This window comes from Homalodisca vitripennis, chromosome 3 (assembly GCF_021130785.1).
Source record: "Homalodisca vitripennis isolate AUS2020 chromosome 3, UT_GWSS_2.1, whole genome shotgun sequence".
NCBI classification, from domain to species: domain Eukaryota; kingdom Metazoa; phylum Arthropoda; class Insecta; order Hemiptera; family Cicadellidae; genus Homalodisca; species Homalodisca vitripennis.
In genome coordinates, this window is record NC_060209.1 from 153305205 (window position 1) to 153327101 (window position 21897).

Sequence of the window (21897 nt, forward strand, 5' to 3'; positions counted from 1 at the left end):
GCTTTTCATTACACGTACCTGCTATTGGTTGGCTCAACATTTAAAAAATCAAATCTGTCAAAATCTCTTGTAACCAACTTTTTCTCCTGAAGATTATGCTAACAACTGTACATTACTGGTATAATTATTATTTAACATAATTATAAGCTTAATATGAGCTTTTGTCTTATTCAACCATTTTAACAGCTTTTCTATTTTGAATTTTATTTCCGCCAATCGTAAGAATGTACAGCATGGTAAGTTTATTAAAATTGTGGAGTATTTATAACATTTCTAATTGAACATTGAGTTATGGCCAAATACTATTGTTATTGATTCACATAATGACGCGAGTTTTCTTGTGTAAAATTTAGTTTTTAAATTAATTACCAGTAAGGAGTGAAAATACAAACTTTTCACATTTATCAGAGAGAACTTTTAAAACTCGTTAAGGAATTTCTTGTAGAACTTCTTCCCTCTCAACTCCTGAGTATTGTAAGTGACGAAAGTAATTCGTTTAGACAAAGGTTGGTCACTCCAGAGTCCAGTAAAACATTGTCAACAATTCTTAACTTCTTGTCGAAAACACATGCATGAAATAGGTTTGTTATGTGAAGTTGATAATTAAATATTTTTTAAATATCAATATTCTCTTTACTATAACCACATTTTTAATAAAGGAACTCTATTGAGAATAATGCCACTTTTCGACAATGCTTATTTGGCTAAAGAATTTATACAGAGTGTTCAAAAATTTGAGGTAATATTTTAGAATGCGATTAAATAGGCGAAAATAAATTTTGAAAAACTGTTTGATCTATTTTATTTCGTTTAATGTCTGCTTGTCTATATCTATGATTGATGGTTTTTATACAATTTTTTTTTTTAAACAAAGTAGGAATGAAAGCAATTTTCTAGACAAAAATGGCCTGTAAAATGACAAATATTATAATACCTTATTTGTTATGAATTGAAGAAAAATAACTGAGTAACTGCCTTAAAAACGACAGTAAGTATAGTTGTATACAATTGTATACACAATTAGCCTATTACAATTGACCTTATGACAACATTTCAGAACAATTCTTACACAATACCGAACATGATCCCCGGAAGTAAAAATTAACCATTTTCAAAAGTGCATATAAATTACGATATAACCTGCGATAATTGTCCCAAAAAACGCCCATGCAAGTTGAAACTTTGTACCAAAATCAATCTTATAAATATATCGGGTAAGTTTTTTGGCCAGCCTGATACGTCATTTTGTTCCTATATGTTGGCCAATCACACTTTTGAAAATTCTCAACTCCGGCTATTGATGAACGGAGAGAATGACAAAAAGTGTTCGGGAATACCTATAGTATTTCTTAAACTTCTTTCGCATTAACATTTTTTGTATCTTGAACGGATTTCGAGATAATGACTACAAGCAGATCTCTTGAAAATAAAACAAAAATTCTTCAGTTGTCACAAAATACCTACTTTTTCCGACTGAGCAAGAAGAACTATTTTTTTACTTAATTTACGCGCTTTTATTCTATTCATATTAAATAAGGTTTGTCATTTTTTTAAATAAGCTACATATGTCTTGACAATTTTCTTTCTCTTGCCATCGGTTTTAATGAAATGTTGTTTTAAACATTTTTATAATAATGTTTTGAAATTGTTAAACATAAGTTTTTTTACAATTATCAGAAAGGTACACATTAAGACGTAATATGCAAAATTTCAAAATCACAACTCCGTAAATTAAGCCATTTCTGAATTACAGACAAATACAGATAGACGAACAATCATAAAACAAATTAGGCTATATTCTAAATAACTTCCAACTGTTTTAAAACTCTTTTATAACAGTTATCATCTATAATATATTAGCTAATAAATTAGACAACACAATATTTCCTTAAAACGTTTAATAAAATGTACATCATTAACGAAAGTATTCTTATAAAGATACTCTTCTAGCTCTAATCCTGTTGTCAAGAATTGTGCCTTTTCTTCAACTCCAAATCTGCATTGTTCTGAAACAACATAACAATTAAAACCTTGACATTTAAGTTCAGAAATCAAACAGATCAAATATATCAATAAGTAAAGGGGTTCAGTGACAGTTGAGTACACTCTTTTATACAGAGTGTCTCATCACTCTTTATCAACTTTTTCAGGTATTATTCCAGGACCTCAAATCAAACCAACATAGCATATTCGCACTTTTTAAACACAATAATTATTACCCTAGCAACTGAAATTTCGTATTCACTTTTATTTGTTTTTCATTTCACTTTACAAACTTTTAATTTGAAAATGGTTCGTTATAATACATTGATATGTGGTAATGGTAACGACAGTACTTAAACACGGATAACAAAATCAGAGCCATTATGTTCTATTTATACAACTTAATTACAAATTCAAAGATGTAAAGTTTAAGAAAATCAGTCAATAAAGAAGGGGAAAAATACATTTTTAACAAAGTACAAACAATATAAATTGTCATTATATGACAGCACTGCTAGTGGGTTACAACGATAACCTAATAAAATCTTTAAATTGTTAGACAGTTCTAGAAACAAACTTAGAATTAACCCAAACCATTGATTTAAGAATAAACAATATATTATTAGTGGGTTGTAAGCAAGCGAGTTTAGTTTAGCTTATAACCACTGCATTTGTAGCCAACTTGTTAGGATCAGTAAAAACGTGAAGGATAAGTCGATTTACCATATAACCTGCACTACATATACAAAGATTTGTGATTGAAAGAGGATGTAATTTTTGGAGATCGTCCTTCTCAACGCATTTATTTTGTATGAACAAAACACTGACAAACTACTGAATTGTAGGGACATGAGTATTCAAATTTGGGCTCCCTTATAAGTGACAGTGAACAAGAAATCAATATATAAGATCTACTTCAAACCAATCGATGGCTAAGTAGCGACACAGTTTGGTACGGCTTCTAGAAGTTCGCTTGAGAAACTGTGCTGTATGCACAACTCCTTAGGAAGTGTCTAGAAGTGGAGTGGTCCCTTCAATGCAATTCTGGAGTCCACCCTTCTTGTTATAACTGCCTTTCACATTAGGGGGAGGTAGAAAGAGACGAAACCCCAAGCAGAATCAGACTCCGAGGGATAAAATCTGTTTTTATAATTTCTCCATTCTATATATATATATATATATATATATATATATATATATATATATATATATATATATATATATAATACTTTATTAATTTTTATGCACTAATAATTTACTTTCAACGAAGAGTTTCAAAATCCCTAAAACACGTATAGCAATAGAGCTGAGAATAGTTAGAAATTACTGGGCTATTTAAAAACAAATTGTGTTATGTGCTAATTACAGTTTTGCAGATAATTATTGTGCCATCGATTACTTTTATGGAGCTAAATTTAGATATTTTAGTGAGCCAAGAAAGTTTTATAGAGAAGATTTTCCAAACAGACAGTGCCTCCAGTGCTAAAACATACACTAAAACATACAATCGCCCGCGTGAAAACTAGAACGGTTGAAGTATGTATGGGAGATACTGGTGATGGAAGAGCATTGCTTTCTATTTAATGCTTTCAGGAGTATGTACATAATATTTTGGTGAAAACCCACATATAAAAGCAATCGATCAGTGTAGAATATATTAAATGAAAATAGAAACTCTGATTGAAGTGTTTTACATGAAAAAGGTATTTTCCCATATCATATTCACAAGGTCTATGCGGTTGGCCCTTGCACCCACGTCGAGTAGATTGTTTTCGATATTATTTATTGATAAATTCGCAGATTACCCACATAACAAAAAGGGTAATCTTTCCTGATGAAGCCAGCTTTCATCAAGATAGGATATTTAACACCACAAACAGTCCATGTGTGGGCTTTAGAAAATACTCATTTGAATCTGAAGTTGAGCTAACATCGATTATGACCAATCCAGTAGGAGGAGAAACTACCAGAAGATTTTCCAAACAGACAGGCTTTCTATTTAATTTCAGGAGTATGTACATGTACATTCCTCGCCCCTTCGATTTTTATGTGTGGAATAGGATGCAGGAGCTAATATATTCTACACCTGTAGAAAATGAAATGGGCCTGGTAGATAGAATTGTGGAGACTGCCGCAATAATTCAAGACAAACGTTATTTTGGAAATGATTAATGTTTAGTGACACGGTTCACACACAGTCAAACTGGTGATAGCAAACTTGAACATCGCTTGTAACTGACACTTTCCGGAAGTTGAAATTGTCTTTTTACTAACATTATTTTGTACTCTGTTTCAATATAAACCCGTATACTAAATTTATTAGTAACCCTGTGTAAATAAAGTAATTATTGTTATAGTTCATACGTATTTTTATTTACTATTATTTAATCGAAAGAAACATAAATTAAAGAATAATTGGTAAGGATATTATGAAAACAAATGAAGAATATAATAAATTAATCAACGGATTAGAGGAGCTAAAATTAAAGCATACGATTGTTGAAACTCACTAGCACTGCTGTCACTTAATTACAGTTTCTATTGTTTGTAATTCTTATTTATTGACCGATTTTCTTAAACTTGGTCTCGTTGGATTTGTAATTTAAATTCTAACTAAAATATAATGTCATAATTTTTTTATTATATGCCGTTTTTAATTAACTACGATTAGTTTTTAAAATAATCCATTTTGAAAATAAACTTTGGAAATAATTTGTTTCTGTAATAAAGCTACAAACCAAATATCAAACTATTATAAGGAAATTTTCCTCAAACAAAAAATTATAAATGACAAATACAAAATGGCGGCTGCTTGGGTAATTATTGAGTTTCGAAAGTTTGAATATGATATTTTCGTTTGTTTTAGGTCCAACGATAATACCTTATTGTTAGAGTGTTCTGAGACATCCTATATAGTTGTGTGCATTTTTATATCACCTTCAGCGTTAGCTTCACATTTAAAACTAAAATTCCTATTTAATAAGATACTGCTGATATTATATACATCTTATAACACCAGCGCAAATATTATTCACAATATTAGTGTAATTTGCAACAAATGTTTAGTTAATTAAATTAATAAATCATTTCAAATAAAAAAAATATTTTAATAAAAGTTAAGTTATTAAATACACATTTTTGTCAAAATACAAAATCTACATAATGTATCATTAGTCACATTTATATATATGATGAATCTTATCTCCAGGGATCTAGCCGTGAAGATTCAAAGAGCACTCTTATGCCCTACTTTAGGGGTTAACATGTAACTATTACATAAATAAACATAGTTCACTCATAGTTAATAAATACATTTTAAAAGTTATAGTATATTTTTAGAAGTTTGGTATATTGGTAGTTGACACACAATTGAATGTTATTTTGCAGTTCTATTGAAAGTTTATATAGTAGAACGACAAAGTTTGTCACTCACCACTTCATAGATGAAAAGTTCAACACAAAAGTTTATTGTTTTTCTTAGTCGGTCTTCTCTTTCAAAATACTTTATTCTTGAGGTGGTGAGTGAATGAGGAAGGTTTTTCTATTTGTTGAGAAAAACTATAGATTTAGAATTGAATATGATATTTAAGAGCCTTCTTTACTGCACAATGATCATAGTGAAAAATAATTTAGATAAACATACGTCATGGACTATTTTTAGTTAATGAAAGTTTTACATCACTTGCAAAGTCAACAGTCACTTATCGTCTTTTCACACACAACTTGGCATTTACTATAACATTTTCTTCAATAATGTAGTTTTAGGGTGTGTTTTATAGAGTTTTTATTTCTTATTCTATAATCAGTAGTAAACTTTATAATCATTTCCTGAGAATGTGTGCAAAACGTCTTCGCTAACCCATATACTGATACAAAATGGCGGTTTTTGTAGTGTCGAAGGAAGTTTAGAAAGTGCCATTAGTAGCCGTGCGGGAAGAATTCTCAATTTATTTTATGAATTTTTGTAACTATCTGGTAATTTGAGCGCGCCACACAGTGGTCGACAACAGCTAAAAACGACTAAAATTTTATAACTTATTAATTCTTTGTACATTATTAATACATGTAACATTTCTCTGCCTATTTTGGGTGTAATGTACGCACGTAGTTACGCTGATATTACCTGTATTACAGAGATAAATCAATCAAGAAGATAAGCTCACAAGGTTTTAAGTTTAGAGGTTAAAACATTTCTTACATAAAAACCTTTGTAAGCTGTATGTAATATGTAGTCCTTACATTTAATGCTTACATGATTGCTTTCCAAGATTTCAAGTTATTCATTACCAAGAGGTATTAATTACAAATAGGGCAAACAGACATAAGGCAAATAATGGCGAGATCTTTGAAACAGCTTGTACCATTATCCCATCTATAATAGAAAACGTGACTAATAGTTATGCGCGGTGCTTTCTTCCGCGTGCTCCTCTGAGACATGGCTGCTCCTGCAGCTTTTCTGTGCGACATATTCCTTGAATTCCTTTGCGAGGACCACTTGCAGACAAACCCAATAGACACTAAAAGAGCCTATAAACTATCCTTTATTGAAATCTACCGCAGTTTACGTGAAAAGGGATTATATGTGGTGGGTCATTGATGACTGAATTGGGAAGAGAGCTCTTGAACCAGCAGCGGGCCATTGTTGAAGAATGGGAACGAAATGTCTCACAAGATAAGAGACTCACCACACATGTACCTTCTCGACAACCCCGGCGAACGCCGATCTTCAAAGGTCAGCTTTATCGACGGTCCTGGAGGATATGGCACAACTTCTATAATTCATGTCATATTGCCAGATTTGACATCGCTACCGGGAACATGCCTGGTAGATCATATGTACATCAAACCTTTAAAAACTGCTAACATTATCCAATAAAGCGATCAAATTCGGACAACAAAAAAATAGTAAAATTAATGTTCCATATTTACAGCATTCAAGTTTAGTAAATAATTCTCTTTGTGATAATCACCGTAAGGAATCTCAAGATTTAATATTTCGTATCTACGTTATTAAGGATATTAAAAATGTCCAATAATAAAAATGTCTTAAAATTACTTTCCAGTCGAAAAAATAATACAATACAGGATGCTTCATTTGAAAAACAAAATTGATTTTAAACTTTTGTGACCATATTTTAAATGTCTCTAAAAAAAAAAGAAAAGTTCTCTATATCAAGTTTTCTGTCAGATTTAACCAAATGAACTATGCAATAAATGGAATACTTTGGCCACGAGAGCTGTAAGAGCTTTGCGGAGTCGAGCATTACGCCTACCACCTCACCCAGGAGCAGCTGGATCTAATTAAACAGAGCTCATTATTGTGAGTACCAGTTTCACCCACTCGTTCCTTTCCTGCTCTTAAGATATCATCGCCATAGTTTCCTGTCGCGTAACTGTTGAAATTAAAAACGTGTGAGGACATGAGTACAATCACCGGATCAGTAAAGCTGGTAAACCTACCAACAGAAAACCTCACCAATAACGTGGTAGCCGTACCCACCATCGTGTATGATATGTATGATGTCTTACCTGTGTAGAGGTTGCCGGTGTAGATGTGGGTGGTAGAAACCTGTGTATGACGGGGGTCAGAAGGTCTCTGTCCACAGTTGCTGGGTCAGTGAATCCGGTCCACCAACTAACAGCCATCCCCACCAGTAACGTGGTAGCCGTGCCCACCAAAGAATACCACATGTACGACAGTCGAAACACCGCAAATGGCTCTCCTCTAGACAAACAAATTGAGATAAAAAATAATTACTGACTACAAATTTTTGATTTTAGGTTTGAAAAGTTATTTTATTTAGTTTGTTTAAAATATGTATATTGGTGTAAAAGATTTTTATGTGGGAAAGGTGTGTGGATGAAAAGTGGTACGAATTAAAACTGTTTATATGCTAGATAGTGTTCAAAAGGTTAATAGTTTTAATTTATAATTCAGTAAACACAAATAGGTAACCTTTAATTTCGATTACATATACGATGTAGTTTTATTTCAAACTTTCTATATGGAAGAAAACAGTAATGCAGGAAATATGAATTAAAAAGAGATAGGCAGAGATAAGAAGTAAATTAATTTTTTAATGTAGTACGGAGATACGTTTCTTAAAAATAAATAAGGCATTGATAAAACATCTACAGGAGTTGAAACACCTAAGTTCGGTGAGGAGTATACGAGGTTTGGACTAGTGACTTACGCATTGGGTGCAGCGTGTACGAAGGTGAGAGTTCTATTGAGTACTTCCTCAGGGCAGCCGTACGTGAAGATGGGCTTCTGGGGGAAAGTGATCTGTCCTCGGGCCACAGCGGTCTGCGTCCCCACAGACAACCAGGCTAGCAGCGCCAGCGACACCACACTGCCCGCCAGGGCTCCCTACACAGACCAATTTATATACTTAAATAGATTATACACAAATAGATTTACTAAAATCAACACGCAAAATTAACAGCTTATATCTGTGCCGCTTACCGGTATGTTTGTATATATTTCTTATTTTTAATTTACTACCTACATTATACCATACATTTCAAATCAATGTCACCACTTTATGTTTCAAGTGGATTTCGTAGAAGATATTTTAAAATACGTATATGATTGGTTTATAAGAAGATTAATATATAAAGTAGCAACTCCACTCATTCAATTATTGTATATTATTTAGGCTCTACGTTTTGTATGTGTGCCGATAAAGACTCACCTCAGAATTAGCCCAAGGAAAGAACATCCCCAGAGAAAACATCCCGAGAAGTGTCCCAGTAGTGATCCCAGCAAGACTTTTACCTGCCTGAAAATTTGCGCGTATCTCATTAATAAATACAAACAGATTTTGTGTTCTAAGGTTATTTATAAAAAATTGAGAAAGAAAGTTATTGTGATATCTCTATTATTAAAAATATATATATAATCAACTCTGAAATGACTATTAGAAGGTATTATCACATAACCCTGAATTCGAATTTCTCTAAATCTGTGTTTTAATTCAGACATGATATCTTAAGAACTATGGAAATAATGGGGAGCAAACTTTCAGGATATGTTAAAAACTTTATGTAATGTAGTATGCAATATACTACAATAAATTATTAGAAATTAATGCTAGCTCTATATCTTTTTATTTTGTTTTAAAGTAAGAATTAAAAAAATAATAATATTGATAGCAAATTTATTTTACAATACAGCATTCCAGATATAACGTAGTACATGCAGTTATCTAAAAAAATCGAATTCAAAAACTTTTTCCAACGGGTTTTTAAATATATTAAAATAATAACATATTTTAAGTATTGAAATACTATAGTTTTTATAAATATGTAGACTCTAAGTATACAATTTTTATTCAACTATAAAGCATACAACTAAAATAACACACTAAGACACTGCAAAATGGACATCATAAGACATAGTAGGCCTCTTGCATCGTATAATCCATAAATTAGTATCCTTTGTTTCAAGCAAATATTTGTAAGCGAAAATTGGTGAGAATGAACCCAAGTATATACTTGTAAGCCAACATTGGTGAGAATGAACCCAAGCATATACTTGTAAATCAAAATTGATGAGAATGAACACAGACATATACTTGTAAGCCAACATTCGTGAGAATGAACCCAAGCATATACTTGTAAATCAAGATTTGTGAGAATAAACCCAAGCATATACTTGTAAGCCAACATTCGTGAGAATGAACCCTAGCATATACTTGTAAATCAAAATAGGTGAGAATGAACCCAAGCATATACTTGTAAATCAAAATTGATGAGAATGAACACAAACATATACTTGTAAGCCACCATTCGTGAGAATGAACCCAAGCATTTACTTGTAAGCCAAGATTGGTGAGAATAAACCCAAGCATATACCTGTAACTCAAGATTTGTGAGAATGAACCCAAGCATATACTTGTAAATCAAAATTGATGAGAATGAACACAAACATATACTTGTAAGCCAAAATTGATGAGAATGAACCCAAGCATTTACTTGTAAGCCAAGATTTGTGAGAATAAACCCAAACACATACCTGTAAGCCAACATTGGTGAGAATGAACCCAATGATATACTTGTAAATCAAAATTGTGAGAATGAACCGAAGCATATACTTGTAAATCAATATTTGTGAGAATAAACCCAAGCATATACTTGTAAGCCAACATTCGTGAGAATGAACCCAAGCATATACTTGTAAGCCAAGATTGGTGAGAATTAGCCCAAGCATGTACATGTAAATCACGATTCGTGAGAATGAACCCAAGTGTATACTTGTAAGCCAACATTGTGAGAATGAACCCAAGCATTGTAAATCAAGATTTGTGAGAATGAACCCAAGCATATACTTGTAAATCAAGATTCGTGAGAATGAACCCAAGCATATACTTGTAAGCCAAAATTGGTAAGAATTAGCCCAAGCATGTACATGTAAATCACGATTCGTGAGAATGAACCTATGCATATACTTGTAAGCCAACATTGTGAGAATGAACCCAAGCATTATAAATCAAGATTTGTGAGAATGAACCCAGGCAATATCAGTGCACACGACACAACACGAGTCGCACACGTCAGTGAAGGTGAGAGACAATCGATTGAAATATCCGGGGTATTGTAGAATGATACTTATTTAGTGCCTCCACAGTGTACCTGGATAATTGCACCGAGCTTCTCGACGAAGAACACCATCGCGACGCAGATAACCCCAAAGATGAGGACAATGCCCTTCATGATCCAGCTGGAGCGCAGTTCGGACACGGGCTCTTTCAGACAGGGCCGCACGAAGTCGGTGAAGATCACTCCACACATCGAGTTGAGGCCAGTGGACATTGAACTGTTACATTATGCGGATATTAGTCTCACTGGTACATACTAATAGGCGTTCCCCTAATGCGAACTGTAGAGTATATTTTTAAAATATGCTTAAGGAAGAAAATTGTGCTTTTTCGTTCGTAGCGTAACTTTTCATTCACTCCTTGATAGTAAGATGCAACGGATAAAAAACAAAAACAGTGTTTGGTGCTAAAGACCCGCACGAAAATAGTCCAGTGACACTCGAGACGGTGTTGCGATATCGCTGTTGACCACCAGCTGTTCTCGCTGACGTGATTATAATCACAGACTCTGTAAAACCGATGAAAGAAATCTAATGTACGTATATTGTTTGTATATTTGTACACTAACAGATAACTATGTTTGTTTATTGCATCGGATATATGGTTCGGTAATTTCTGTGCACATAAACCTGCTAACAGTAATTGGCACGGGGTGGAGATGGGGGATTCAGACACTAACACTAACCTTGGAATAATTTCCTGTGGATTGCTCTACTATAAACCAACCACTATTAATCATAAAGGTTAATACTAGCCGTAAACTTTTGCGGTTCTGAAATATATATGCTTCCATTGAAACAATACAACATTAATCAAGCCTTAACTAATGAAATTCCGATTCAATTTTATCCATCTTGTTAATAAAATACGAATTTACGTTTTATACGAATTATATATGTATTGAATGAGATATTGAATATTGAATAGAGAGTCAAAGTGGAATCCCTACTTATCAAAATTATTTTTATTCAATAAGACGTTTAAATACATGTTTTGCAAAGTTACAGTTTATTTTCCCTATTTTACTTCAACTAAAAAGTAAAGTAATACGTAGATAAACTTTACGTCTTGTCTTTGAGAAAGCGCTTTTACGCCCAATTTTAGATAAGGAAATGCTGATCGATACATTTAGCCGATAATGGGATCAGATTAGAACAGAATCAACTTCTCTGGGGACTGACATAACACTTTTATTGCTAGTAAACTCGAAGAAAACAATTCTTGACATAATTCCTACTAAAAAACCAGGATTTTGATTGCCACCAAAATATTGATAAAGATCCTTAATGATTTAATGTAAGACTAAAATATGATTGATACATATTTTTAGCGTAAAATATCCGGACAGTCTTAAAATCAATACGTTTGAAACAGATGTCCTTTTAAATAATTCATCCAATTTGTGTCTAAAACACACGGGCTTTACAATAGTTTCTGAGCACTGTAATTTTTACTACTCATCTTCATATCTACTCAACCCTCCAACTGTTGTTCATCAAAATTTTGATGAACACAACCCATTGTGGATTGTTGTTCATCAAAATTTTGATGAACAAACATTTCCTTCCATAATCACTTATTACAGTATATTCCGGCAACGTATCGATTCGATTCATGCACCATTGGATTCGGGAAAAAAGCCTAAGGAATACTATAATTTTATTCCTCTTTGTATTGTAGTTACAACGTACCAAGTTCGTAGTTTGGAACGTAAAAGATGTGACCGCCATGTTGTCGATGCCGTCTGAGTTGTTGATGTGACGAGTCGTGTTTATTAGTAAGTTTTAGTAGGTTTATTTGTGTTTTAGTGTGTGGTGAATTGTTAAATATTGCAGTAGTGCAAATAAATATATTTTAGAATAAATAAATTTCTCGAAAATTTTTCGCAAAAGTTTTGAGTAATGACAAAATGAAACTTTTTTCGACTCTTCAAAAAAAAGGTATGGAATTTATTTTACTACTGCTGTATAGTTTACTTCATTCTGAGTAATAAAATATGCAATATAACATGTATTGAAGTAAAACTGTATTAGTAAAACTTTTATTAGCAAACTCTTACATATACACCCTATTTTCACAATTTATGCGCATCGCTGCTTTTTGTTATATAGTGTTATTATAGTTTCATAAATTTGTATAATGCTTATGTGTTTCTAAAACTAGAATAAATTTGACACAAAATGGCTCTCTCACTTTTATAGTTTTCTTACTATAACTTGGTTTGCTAGGTATGGTCCCCCCCAAATTAAAAAAAAAAAAAATGTAAATTTTGAATTTCATGGGGCAACATTTTTTTAAGGCCAAATTTAAATACTAATATTATTATATGTTTAATTCTGAACACAAAAATATATACCTCTATATATATATTACTTTTAATTTATATTTTTAATAATTTTTTTTAAAAAAACCCTTGCACGAGGCTCGAAAACATGCCGCCACTACGGGAAAAAATGACCGCCAGTTGGAGGGTCAATGGAGGTAGGTTATTGAATAATATATGAACTTTTACGTTTAGTGATATCCACGAATTATTTCGTTTTACGTGATATTCCAGTCAGTATTTTTTGCATTACCAAAACCTTTATTTCAATGTATCAATTTAAATGTTTAACAATATTTCTTGAAGTGGTATAAAAAGTTTATATCTGCATATTTCACTGCAGTGGGTTTGAAAGCTATTGTTATTGTTTACATTAAAACCACTATACTGATTTTGCAAAGTCGGAAAAACTATTCTTAAGCCTAACATGCAATGATCTGTCAAACCTACGACAAATATTTTACTCTTGAACATGGAAGTATTACGGTGTCTAATAAATGTGGTCAATACAAGTTTGGGAATTAGCAGTTAATCTAGTAGGGGAATCTATAAACTGGAAAAAACCATTACTGCTCAGCAAACTTAAATAATTATGTGTACTTGGCGTATTATCAAAAATATTCAGGTTAACGTCACCAATCAGAATAGTAGAATTAGCGACTGACTCTAATTTATCGCTTAATTCAATAACAAAATCATTTTAACAACCAACCAACAAACACCAATAAAGCTTCTTTCTAAAACTTAAGTCAAAGTATTTATCAACCAATAGCATTAAGTTCAAGTCAGTCAAGGTCAAGTCCTTGGAAGTGTGAAATCAAATGTTTCAACTTATGATCCCTTGACGAAGGACTTGAGAAATTAAATGTGCGATGTGTTTAATCAATGCTACAGTAATGTTATCAAAACCTGACGATTTTTTATTTTTCAATTTTTTTATAATTTACACTTCGTTTTCATTTTTTGGAAGAATAAAAAAAGAAGAAAGTCTAGGATTTAGGTTAAGTTCATTGACCTCGTTTGACCTACCAAGGCAAAATTTTCAACAACTTTAAAAATTAAAAAATATGTTATAATAGGTAGGGTCAAGGTTTCACATAGATATCTCGGGCCGTTTAAATTATATCCAGGTGTGCCAGGACATAAAACTCACTCTGTATATAAGTATAATAATTCCTTATTAACAATTTGTTCATTCATATTAAGCATAGCAGTTGTGTGCAGTGAAAGTTTCGTGTTGAAAGCGTATCAGTGATTAGTGTTTAGACGCCACGGAGAGCAACCCGGCTGATAACAACTTGTACTGCCTTTCTGGACTCAGATAATAAACATGATTTGTATTGTTGTCCACTGACCACATTACTTGCAGAAGTGGTCAGTTAATTCCAGTCTTATGTTTTGTACAATGTACTATTATGATGGAATAAATTCATTTATTCAGATTTCCATTGTTATTTATTTCAGTATGTACCTGAGAGCTGCGCTGAATACTCCGGACATGAAGACGCCCGGAAAGCCCGGTACACTGCCAGCTATTTCCATTACGAAATACGGCAGCAACTGGTCAGACTTCTTGATCATCTGGGGAAATGAAACAAATTCCTATTATTGTACTAACATTTATCGAAATGGTAAAATAAAATAGCGTAGTGGCCTTAGATCACATAATCATATCTCAGTAAGTAAAGCAGCAAGTAAAAGTGAGTACATTTCTTAAAATCCAGATCCCAATTCATGCAGTAGTTTCAAGTTTAAGGAAAGTTTTTTATTAGGACAGTGTTCAGGGCTAGGGGATTATATTTTTAAAGACCGTGTATTTATAAAGTCACTGAGCGATTCGTCCCCAGAAGAAGTTCATAATATTCATAATATCACAGAGCGTTACGATAAACTATTGTAAGCAGTGGAAGCTAAGATTTATTGACTTTATTACAGTCCCTTGTACGTTGTATAAACGATTCGTTTTATCATTCGAAAATCTCAGTGTAGATTTTTTGGCAAAAACGTTTCTTATTGAGAATGCCACTCGTAGTGGTGGAATGTAAAGAAGGCAAATGGAAATATTTCTATCGTTTTTTGGCAACTCGGGTTTCCAGTCCGATATAGGAAAGGATGTTGGCGTTCACCGATCTACATTTACCAAGCTATGATATGGACCGAATCGTTGATCAATCGCGTAACTGGAAGTAAGTCTTCAACGACGCAACGTTTGCACGAATTAATGCAAGGCTTTCTAGTACAAGAGTCTTTGTTTGCCAACAATTATTAACGCTAGGGATTTTGTGAAATAGTAAAGCCAGGATTGCACGGTTACTAGTATATCTACAGAAATGGTTTTGCGAGTATCAAAGTGCAAGCTAAATGTGACGCTTTTGAAAAATTTAAAAGCATTAGCGCTGGGTGGCCCGGATGTGGTCTGTGACAAGGTAATTTCACAACATGACGGTGTAATTATCCCTTAGCATGATATCTTGCTTACTAAGATATAATGCTACGGTATAATTACACTTTTCAAACAATCCATGACCTATAGTTCCTGTACTATAACTCTGTAAGGGTTGCTTCGAGAAACGTAACAAAAGTAATACAACGTTATACAGTCCTACATCACATAGAGAAACATCAAAATGATGTATTTGACTATGAATATGAGTTGAACACTAAGGAATATCACGAAGGACCTGCACGTGATGAGAATCCTGGTGCAAAGACTAAAAAACTAGCCATTATGATGCAGATCTTAAACGATGAATACATTCTAGCGTTCGCAACACGAATGCTATAACTAATCAAGTGCTTAGAGTAGATGTAACTGAAAACTTGATCAGAAACGTGAAAGATTGGAAACGGTTGAACTGTCAAACAGCTTTGTTGCATAAACTGTTTACCTGTTTTGTACCTTACAACTTTGTTCCATGTTTAGCATACATGGAAAATAACTCTTAGACTAGAAGTGGAACAGGTGAAAAGGTTTATAAGAAGGTAATTGGTAACCGTCAAGTTGGTAACCCTTCTAATTCACTAGACGAGCAGATGTGGTGGGAGAGGTGCACAAACTACTACAAACTTTAGCCCCCACGTCTCTGGTGACTGTGTAATTTAAACTGCCATTAACACGAAATAACTTTTTGACTAATTGTATTATTGTGAAAGATAATTATATTAACAAAAAATATCTCATTAAAAACATTATATTAGAGCTACACTATTTGTATAAATATATCACGCGCTAGTAACTCGTGTAAACAGTTATATAAAATATGCAGGATCTATACAACTGAAAACATTTGTGGAATCTTACTACAAGGGACAATAGTACAAAATTAAACAAGTGGTACTAAATTAATAAATATTTGTTTAAGAAAAGTTCTAAATTATATTTAAACGTTATTTGAAAATTGTTGTGCAAATATCCGCTAAAATCTGTTACTTCGTGCGTTAACTAAGTTATTATAATTATTAATTAATTTTCAAGTAGCTTATACGAGAATGATATTCGATATAAAAGAATTCCGTATCCTGAGATGATCCAATTCCACAGCGTACAATGCGAGACGGTTTAATTGATTACCTGATGAGGTATTCACCATTTATCCCTGGCAATAATTACTAACGCAACACTTTATGTGATAATGTAATCCGACATAAAAGAATTCCGTATCCTGAGATGATCCAATTCCACAGCGTACAATACGAGACGGTTTAATTGATTACCTGATGAGGTATTCACCATTTATCCCTGGCAATAATTACTAACGCAACACTTTATGTGATAATGTAATCCGACATAAAAGAATTCCGTATCCTGAGATGATCCAATTCCACAGCGTACAATACGAGACGGTTTAATTGATTACCTGATGAGGTATTCACCATTTATCCCTGGTAATAATTACTAACGCAACACTTTATGTGATAATGTAATCCCCACTTCATCCTTAACTAAATGTGTATGTAATAAATTTTATGATTTCTAGCTCGTTATTTCGTGTTGCTTATTGTGCTATGTGACAGGTGGAGATTGTTCTGTTACTGCTCCCTTACTGTGTCTGTCCATTTGTGTGTGTGTTTTTTAAAGACACTCATTTGGTGCAGATTATTTTTGATCGGATTATATGTGGCTTTAAGTAACGGCCAAATCCCTAGTCATCTGAGAATAGTGTATTGAATCCAACAGAGCATTTCAAAGTCTATTACATTATGAAATTGTTTCATGTTCACTAGGTTTAAAATATAATTAAGATAATTGCAAAACGTTGTTTTATTCTTTACAAATAATTAACACTTTGTTTGATATGACGGTAGGAAACAATTGTAATAATATACCAACTCTTAAAATAGAACAACGCATTAAAAAAGGGCATGAATGTGCAAATCGACTAGTATATATCAAATATAATAGAAACACTAACACTGCAGTCTTAACAAAATAATGAAGAGTATAAAGAGCTCAAGAAGATATCCACCCAGAGCTGTGGAACATGTTCGGGTATTACACAGTATAATCACACTGTTATCCTTATCTGCAGCGTGATTAAAACTTGCTCTGGATAACGAAACTAGGGCGACTTGTATGATAATGCGATAACTTTGAATATACTTGAGGACACTACAATAACAAAGCACGTTCTTTAAAGCAACATATAAATCTTTTTGTCGCATATTTAAGAAAACTAATATAGTACATCAAAAGGTTAATTAAAGTAACTTAATAAGATAAGAATAGAAAACTAATATCAAAATATACAAATAAATGGTGTTTCTTTTAAATATCGTTAAAATAAAAATAAAACATGATGATGATTCACCATATCTAAAATAATTTTTACTCCCTTTTTGTTTTTATTAATATTTTAATAAATTAGGTTTAGCGAATAGGCTATTGTGAAGTGATTACAATACTTAGATATTTCAAAATGTTCTAAGTTATGAATGTTATGAGGAACAACATGCTCGTATTAAGGCCAAGTTGTTAACAAAAATAAATAATTAAGAAGGCTCTATTGTCTACTGCCTAAAGCACTAGTGTCCATTGTGGACGCTTTCTTGTCTCATTATAATCGAACATAACGTGTTATTGTAGTTTGCAGACCGTAGAACGGACTGGATCATTTCTTGGCCATTGTACCCTTCTATTAATCTGATGTTGTTACTGTAACAAAGAAGGCTCCGACACTACTGTCAATAAATTGTGGACGCCTTCTTGTCTCCTTCTATTCGATCATCACCGTTTGTTGGGCGAGGCAGAGCACAGAGCGGGTGGTCTCATTTCATACCCAGTGTACCCTTCTATTAATCTGATGTTGCTGTAACAAAGTAGGCTTCGACACTATTGTCTATTGTGGGCGCCTCCTTGTCTCCTTCTATTCGATCATCACAGTTTATTGGGCGAGGCAGAGCACAGAGCGGGCGGTCTCAATTCTTACACATTGTACCCTTCTATTAATCTGATGTTGCTGTAACAAAGTAGGCTTCGACACTATTGTCTATTGTGGGCGCCTCCTTGTCTCCTTCTATTCCATCATCACAGTTTATTGGGCGAGGCAGAGCACAGAGCGGGCGGTCTCAATTCTTACACATTGTACCCTTCTATTAATCTGATGTTGCTGTAACAAAGTAGGCTTCGACACTATTGTCTATTGTGGGCGCCTCCTTGTCTCCTTCTATTCCATCATCACAGTTTATTGGGCGAGGCAGAGCACAGAGCGGGCGGTCTCAATTCTTACACATTGTACCCTTCTATTAATCTGATGTTGTTGCTGTAACAAAGTGGGCTCCGACATTATTATACAAAAGTACTGATGGAAATTTTTTTCGTAATGAACGTAACCTAGTGCTAATAGTTACATACCCTTACAAAAATTCAATCTCAAATTTTATATAAATTCAAGGTCTCCAACATAATATATTCGAATTAGAACTGCTCCTCCAACCGCAGAACCTGATATAATAGCTACTCGGAATTTCACTTAACCTTTAATCTATTAACTATAAAACTTAATATCCCTATATTAGAATCTCTTGTTTGTTTTGCTGCTTTCTGTTGTTATATTTCGTTATTGCATCTTTTAGAAAGATAAAAACAAATGTGTGCATAGACAGAAAATCGTTGAGTAAAGGGATGATGCCACACGTACATTACGTTGCGGCAGACATGTCTCATTCTCCCAAAGGACTGTCACAGAGTCGACACACTGTCTGTAGGCACATTTACAGATGAGAGTACAGTATAGTGCAGCACACTCTGAGTCCTCCGGCATCAAAGAGCAGGAATATTCAATTACACGGGCATCCGCATATGCCCATCCCACATTTAACGCGTAACAAGGGGATACTCTACATACTCGCACCTTGTGTGTTAATCACTTTACATATTTTTAAAGACAGAAAAAGACTACGGACATTTGCTCAGCCAAAAACGTGTAATGAAATTGAGATATACACCCTCAAAAGCTACATTATGGAATCCAGGCTGGGACGGTGATGACTGCTCACGTGACGTCATTACTATCTAGAGGGATCGATGACATACGTTGACCAATCAAAAGAACAGTCACCAAGTAGACGATCATACGTCATCGTCTACTTCTATCTAGCCCGTACAGGCACCCCTATGAGTATTATACGTAAAATACAAAGAGACAGAGTTGTAAATATTATACACCGGCCCCCTTGAGCTCATGTAGGAGTTTAACAAACCAACCCAAATAAACTTAAGAGCTACTTAAAACACTTAAGAGTAAGGGATCCGCAGAGTAGAGCTTAGTTGAGGGGAAGTGGTAACCAATTGACCCCACTTGGAGTCGCCACATGCACCACACTGTAACTAACAGGGATGACTAACTATTCTGGTATAGATCAGGAGGTTGGAATATTTTTCAGTTGCCATTAAGTAAGCCTCCTAATAGGTCTCTGTAGTGTTTTGTATGCTATGTAACCATTATTCGGCATACAATTGTGTGGGCAGCCGCGGGCAAGTACTAGTACTCTTATAATCCTAATAATTGTGTACCAGTATATATATATATATATATATATATATAAAACCATGAAAGTTTAGAACGAAGGATGGTTTAAAATATTGTGTATAATTTTTCTTGTAGCTTATTGTATATTATATTCTTAAAAAAATTAACCGTTTGAAAAAATTGTTCATATATAATGGTATACAGGTATGAAAGATCACTAATACTCTAAAGAAGCTAATACTCTGATTTATTTCAATTAGAAACTCATTCAATTAACCAACTAACTAGTAACACCGCAACACAAACCACAAGGTATGTAAAGACAACGCTGTCGCGTGTGTTGAGAAGACGCTGTTGAATACACTTATCGAGTTATCACTGATGTTTAATTGTTGATTAATATATTTAACGGCTAGCTGATTATTAGAAGGTAACTGGCACGAGTTGTAACGTAAAATTCAGATTCTACAACACTAACCTTAGTGGATATCGGGTCGCAGGTGTGGAAGTAGGCAAAGATGACAAGCCCCGTGTAGCAGCACATGGACACTAGGCCCATGATCCCCACTGCCAGGATCAGTACTGTACTTCAACACCAAAACACATATTATGTCAGAAGATTCCAGATGCATTTATAGTTCATTCTATAGAGTAGAATAAAACGTGCTTCATTTATAAACTACCATGTGTGTACGTAAATATTGAAAATACACACAGGTCTTAAACTATGATTATCGGTTTGGCTACCTTCTGCATTTAAGTTGTTAACACGTTAATAATATTAATTTGTAACTTTAAAATAAAGATAATAATTATAGCAGCTATTTAAAAAAATATGGGTTTAGCTCAAGATGAATAATAAATTACATTAACACTGAATTGAGAAACAAAAATCTTTTGTTCCAAATAAGTCTTAGTTAAAATAGAGATGTGCCAAAAGAACTGGAACAGTTCCATCGGAACGTTTCGGAACTGGAACGGAACTGGAATAGTTCACTTCTTCGGTTTACTAGAACGGTTTACTAGACGTGCCAAAATGGTTCCGGCTCTGTTAAGCGGACGACTAGTTTAGTAAATGTTCCAGTTCCGCTCTGAATTCCAGGCAACCACAATATTTTCACCTTGAAACCTGTCGCTGAAACCAGACTTTTTGAAGAAAGGTTGTTTACTTTGTTGTGACATTTCTCCTATCAGTCTGTACAGTCTCTTGATTGAACACCTTGGTCAGTGGCGTTTCGTTTCTGGTGCTAAATATGGAATTGGATTTTGTGACGCGATATGAGGTTGGTAAGATTTAAATTAAGAGTAAGTTCATATTTCTAAATAAGTTTTTGTTTCCTTTTAGTATTTTAGTATGAACACAGTTTGCTGTAATTACGGTACTTAATTATTTATATTGATATATTTAAATCATTATTAATTTATACGTTAAAAACTTATAATTTATATGTAACTATTAGTGCCCGTGGACTTAACAAATTAAATTTACCAAATTACATTTTTGTTCAATTAATAATGTGATAAAATTAATTAACAGCTAATTAACCTAAGTAAACATATCTGTTCAGTGCTGTTTTAATTTAAACCGCATACCGTCGTAATATTTATAATTGATTTATATACATGCACCCGGCAAGTGAGAGATCCGGGTTCGACTCCCGGCGGAGCAAGTACTTTTTGTGATTCAATGTTTATTGAAATTATAATATATATATATATATATATATATATATATATATATATAATATAATATATTATATTAATTCAGCAGTCTTTAATCACACTCAATTTAAAAATTTAATTTGCTGTGACACTAAACTGAAAATGCTGTCCAAATATAGAAGGAATAAAACCAGCCCAGTATGGTCGTACTTTACACAGTGACGAATGAAAACGATACAGTTGTGACTTGTACGGGTTGGTACTATCGTTTAAAACTACTACGGCCCATTTAAAAAGGCACATCGAACCCCCCCCCCACCCCCCCCCCCCCCCACCCCCCCCCCCCCCCACCCCCCCCCCC

At 33.5% G+C, this 21897-nt stretch overlaps 1 protein-coding gene across 1 annotated transcript; it reads right to left on the bottom strand.

The window, feature by feature from the left end:
* Window positions 1-1883: 1883 nt before the first annotated feature.
* LOC124358756 (sodium-coupled monocarboxylate transporter 2-like) lies at window positions 1884-20491 on the bottom strand. Its single transcript, XM_046811053.1, has 7 exons — window positions 20353-20491; window positions 14378-14487; window positions 10618-10801; window positions 8679-8765; window positions 8178-8353; window positions 7513-7708; window positions 1884-2006 (listed from the first exon to the last, which is right to left on the bottom strand). The coding sequence occupies exons 1-7, from the start codon at window positions 20431-20433 to the stop codon at window positions 1965-1967; spliced, it is 876 nt and encodes a 291-aa protein (XP_046667009.1). The 5' UTR covers window positions 20434-20491; the 3' UTR covers window positions 1884-1964.
* Window positions 20492-21897: the final 1406 nt, after the last annotated feature.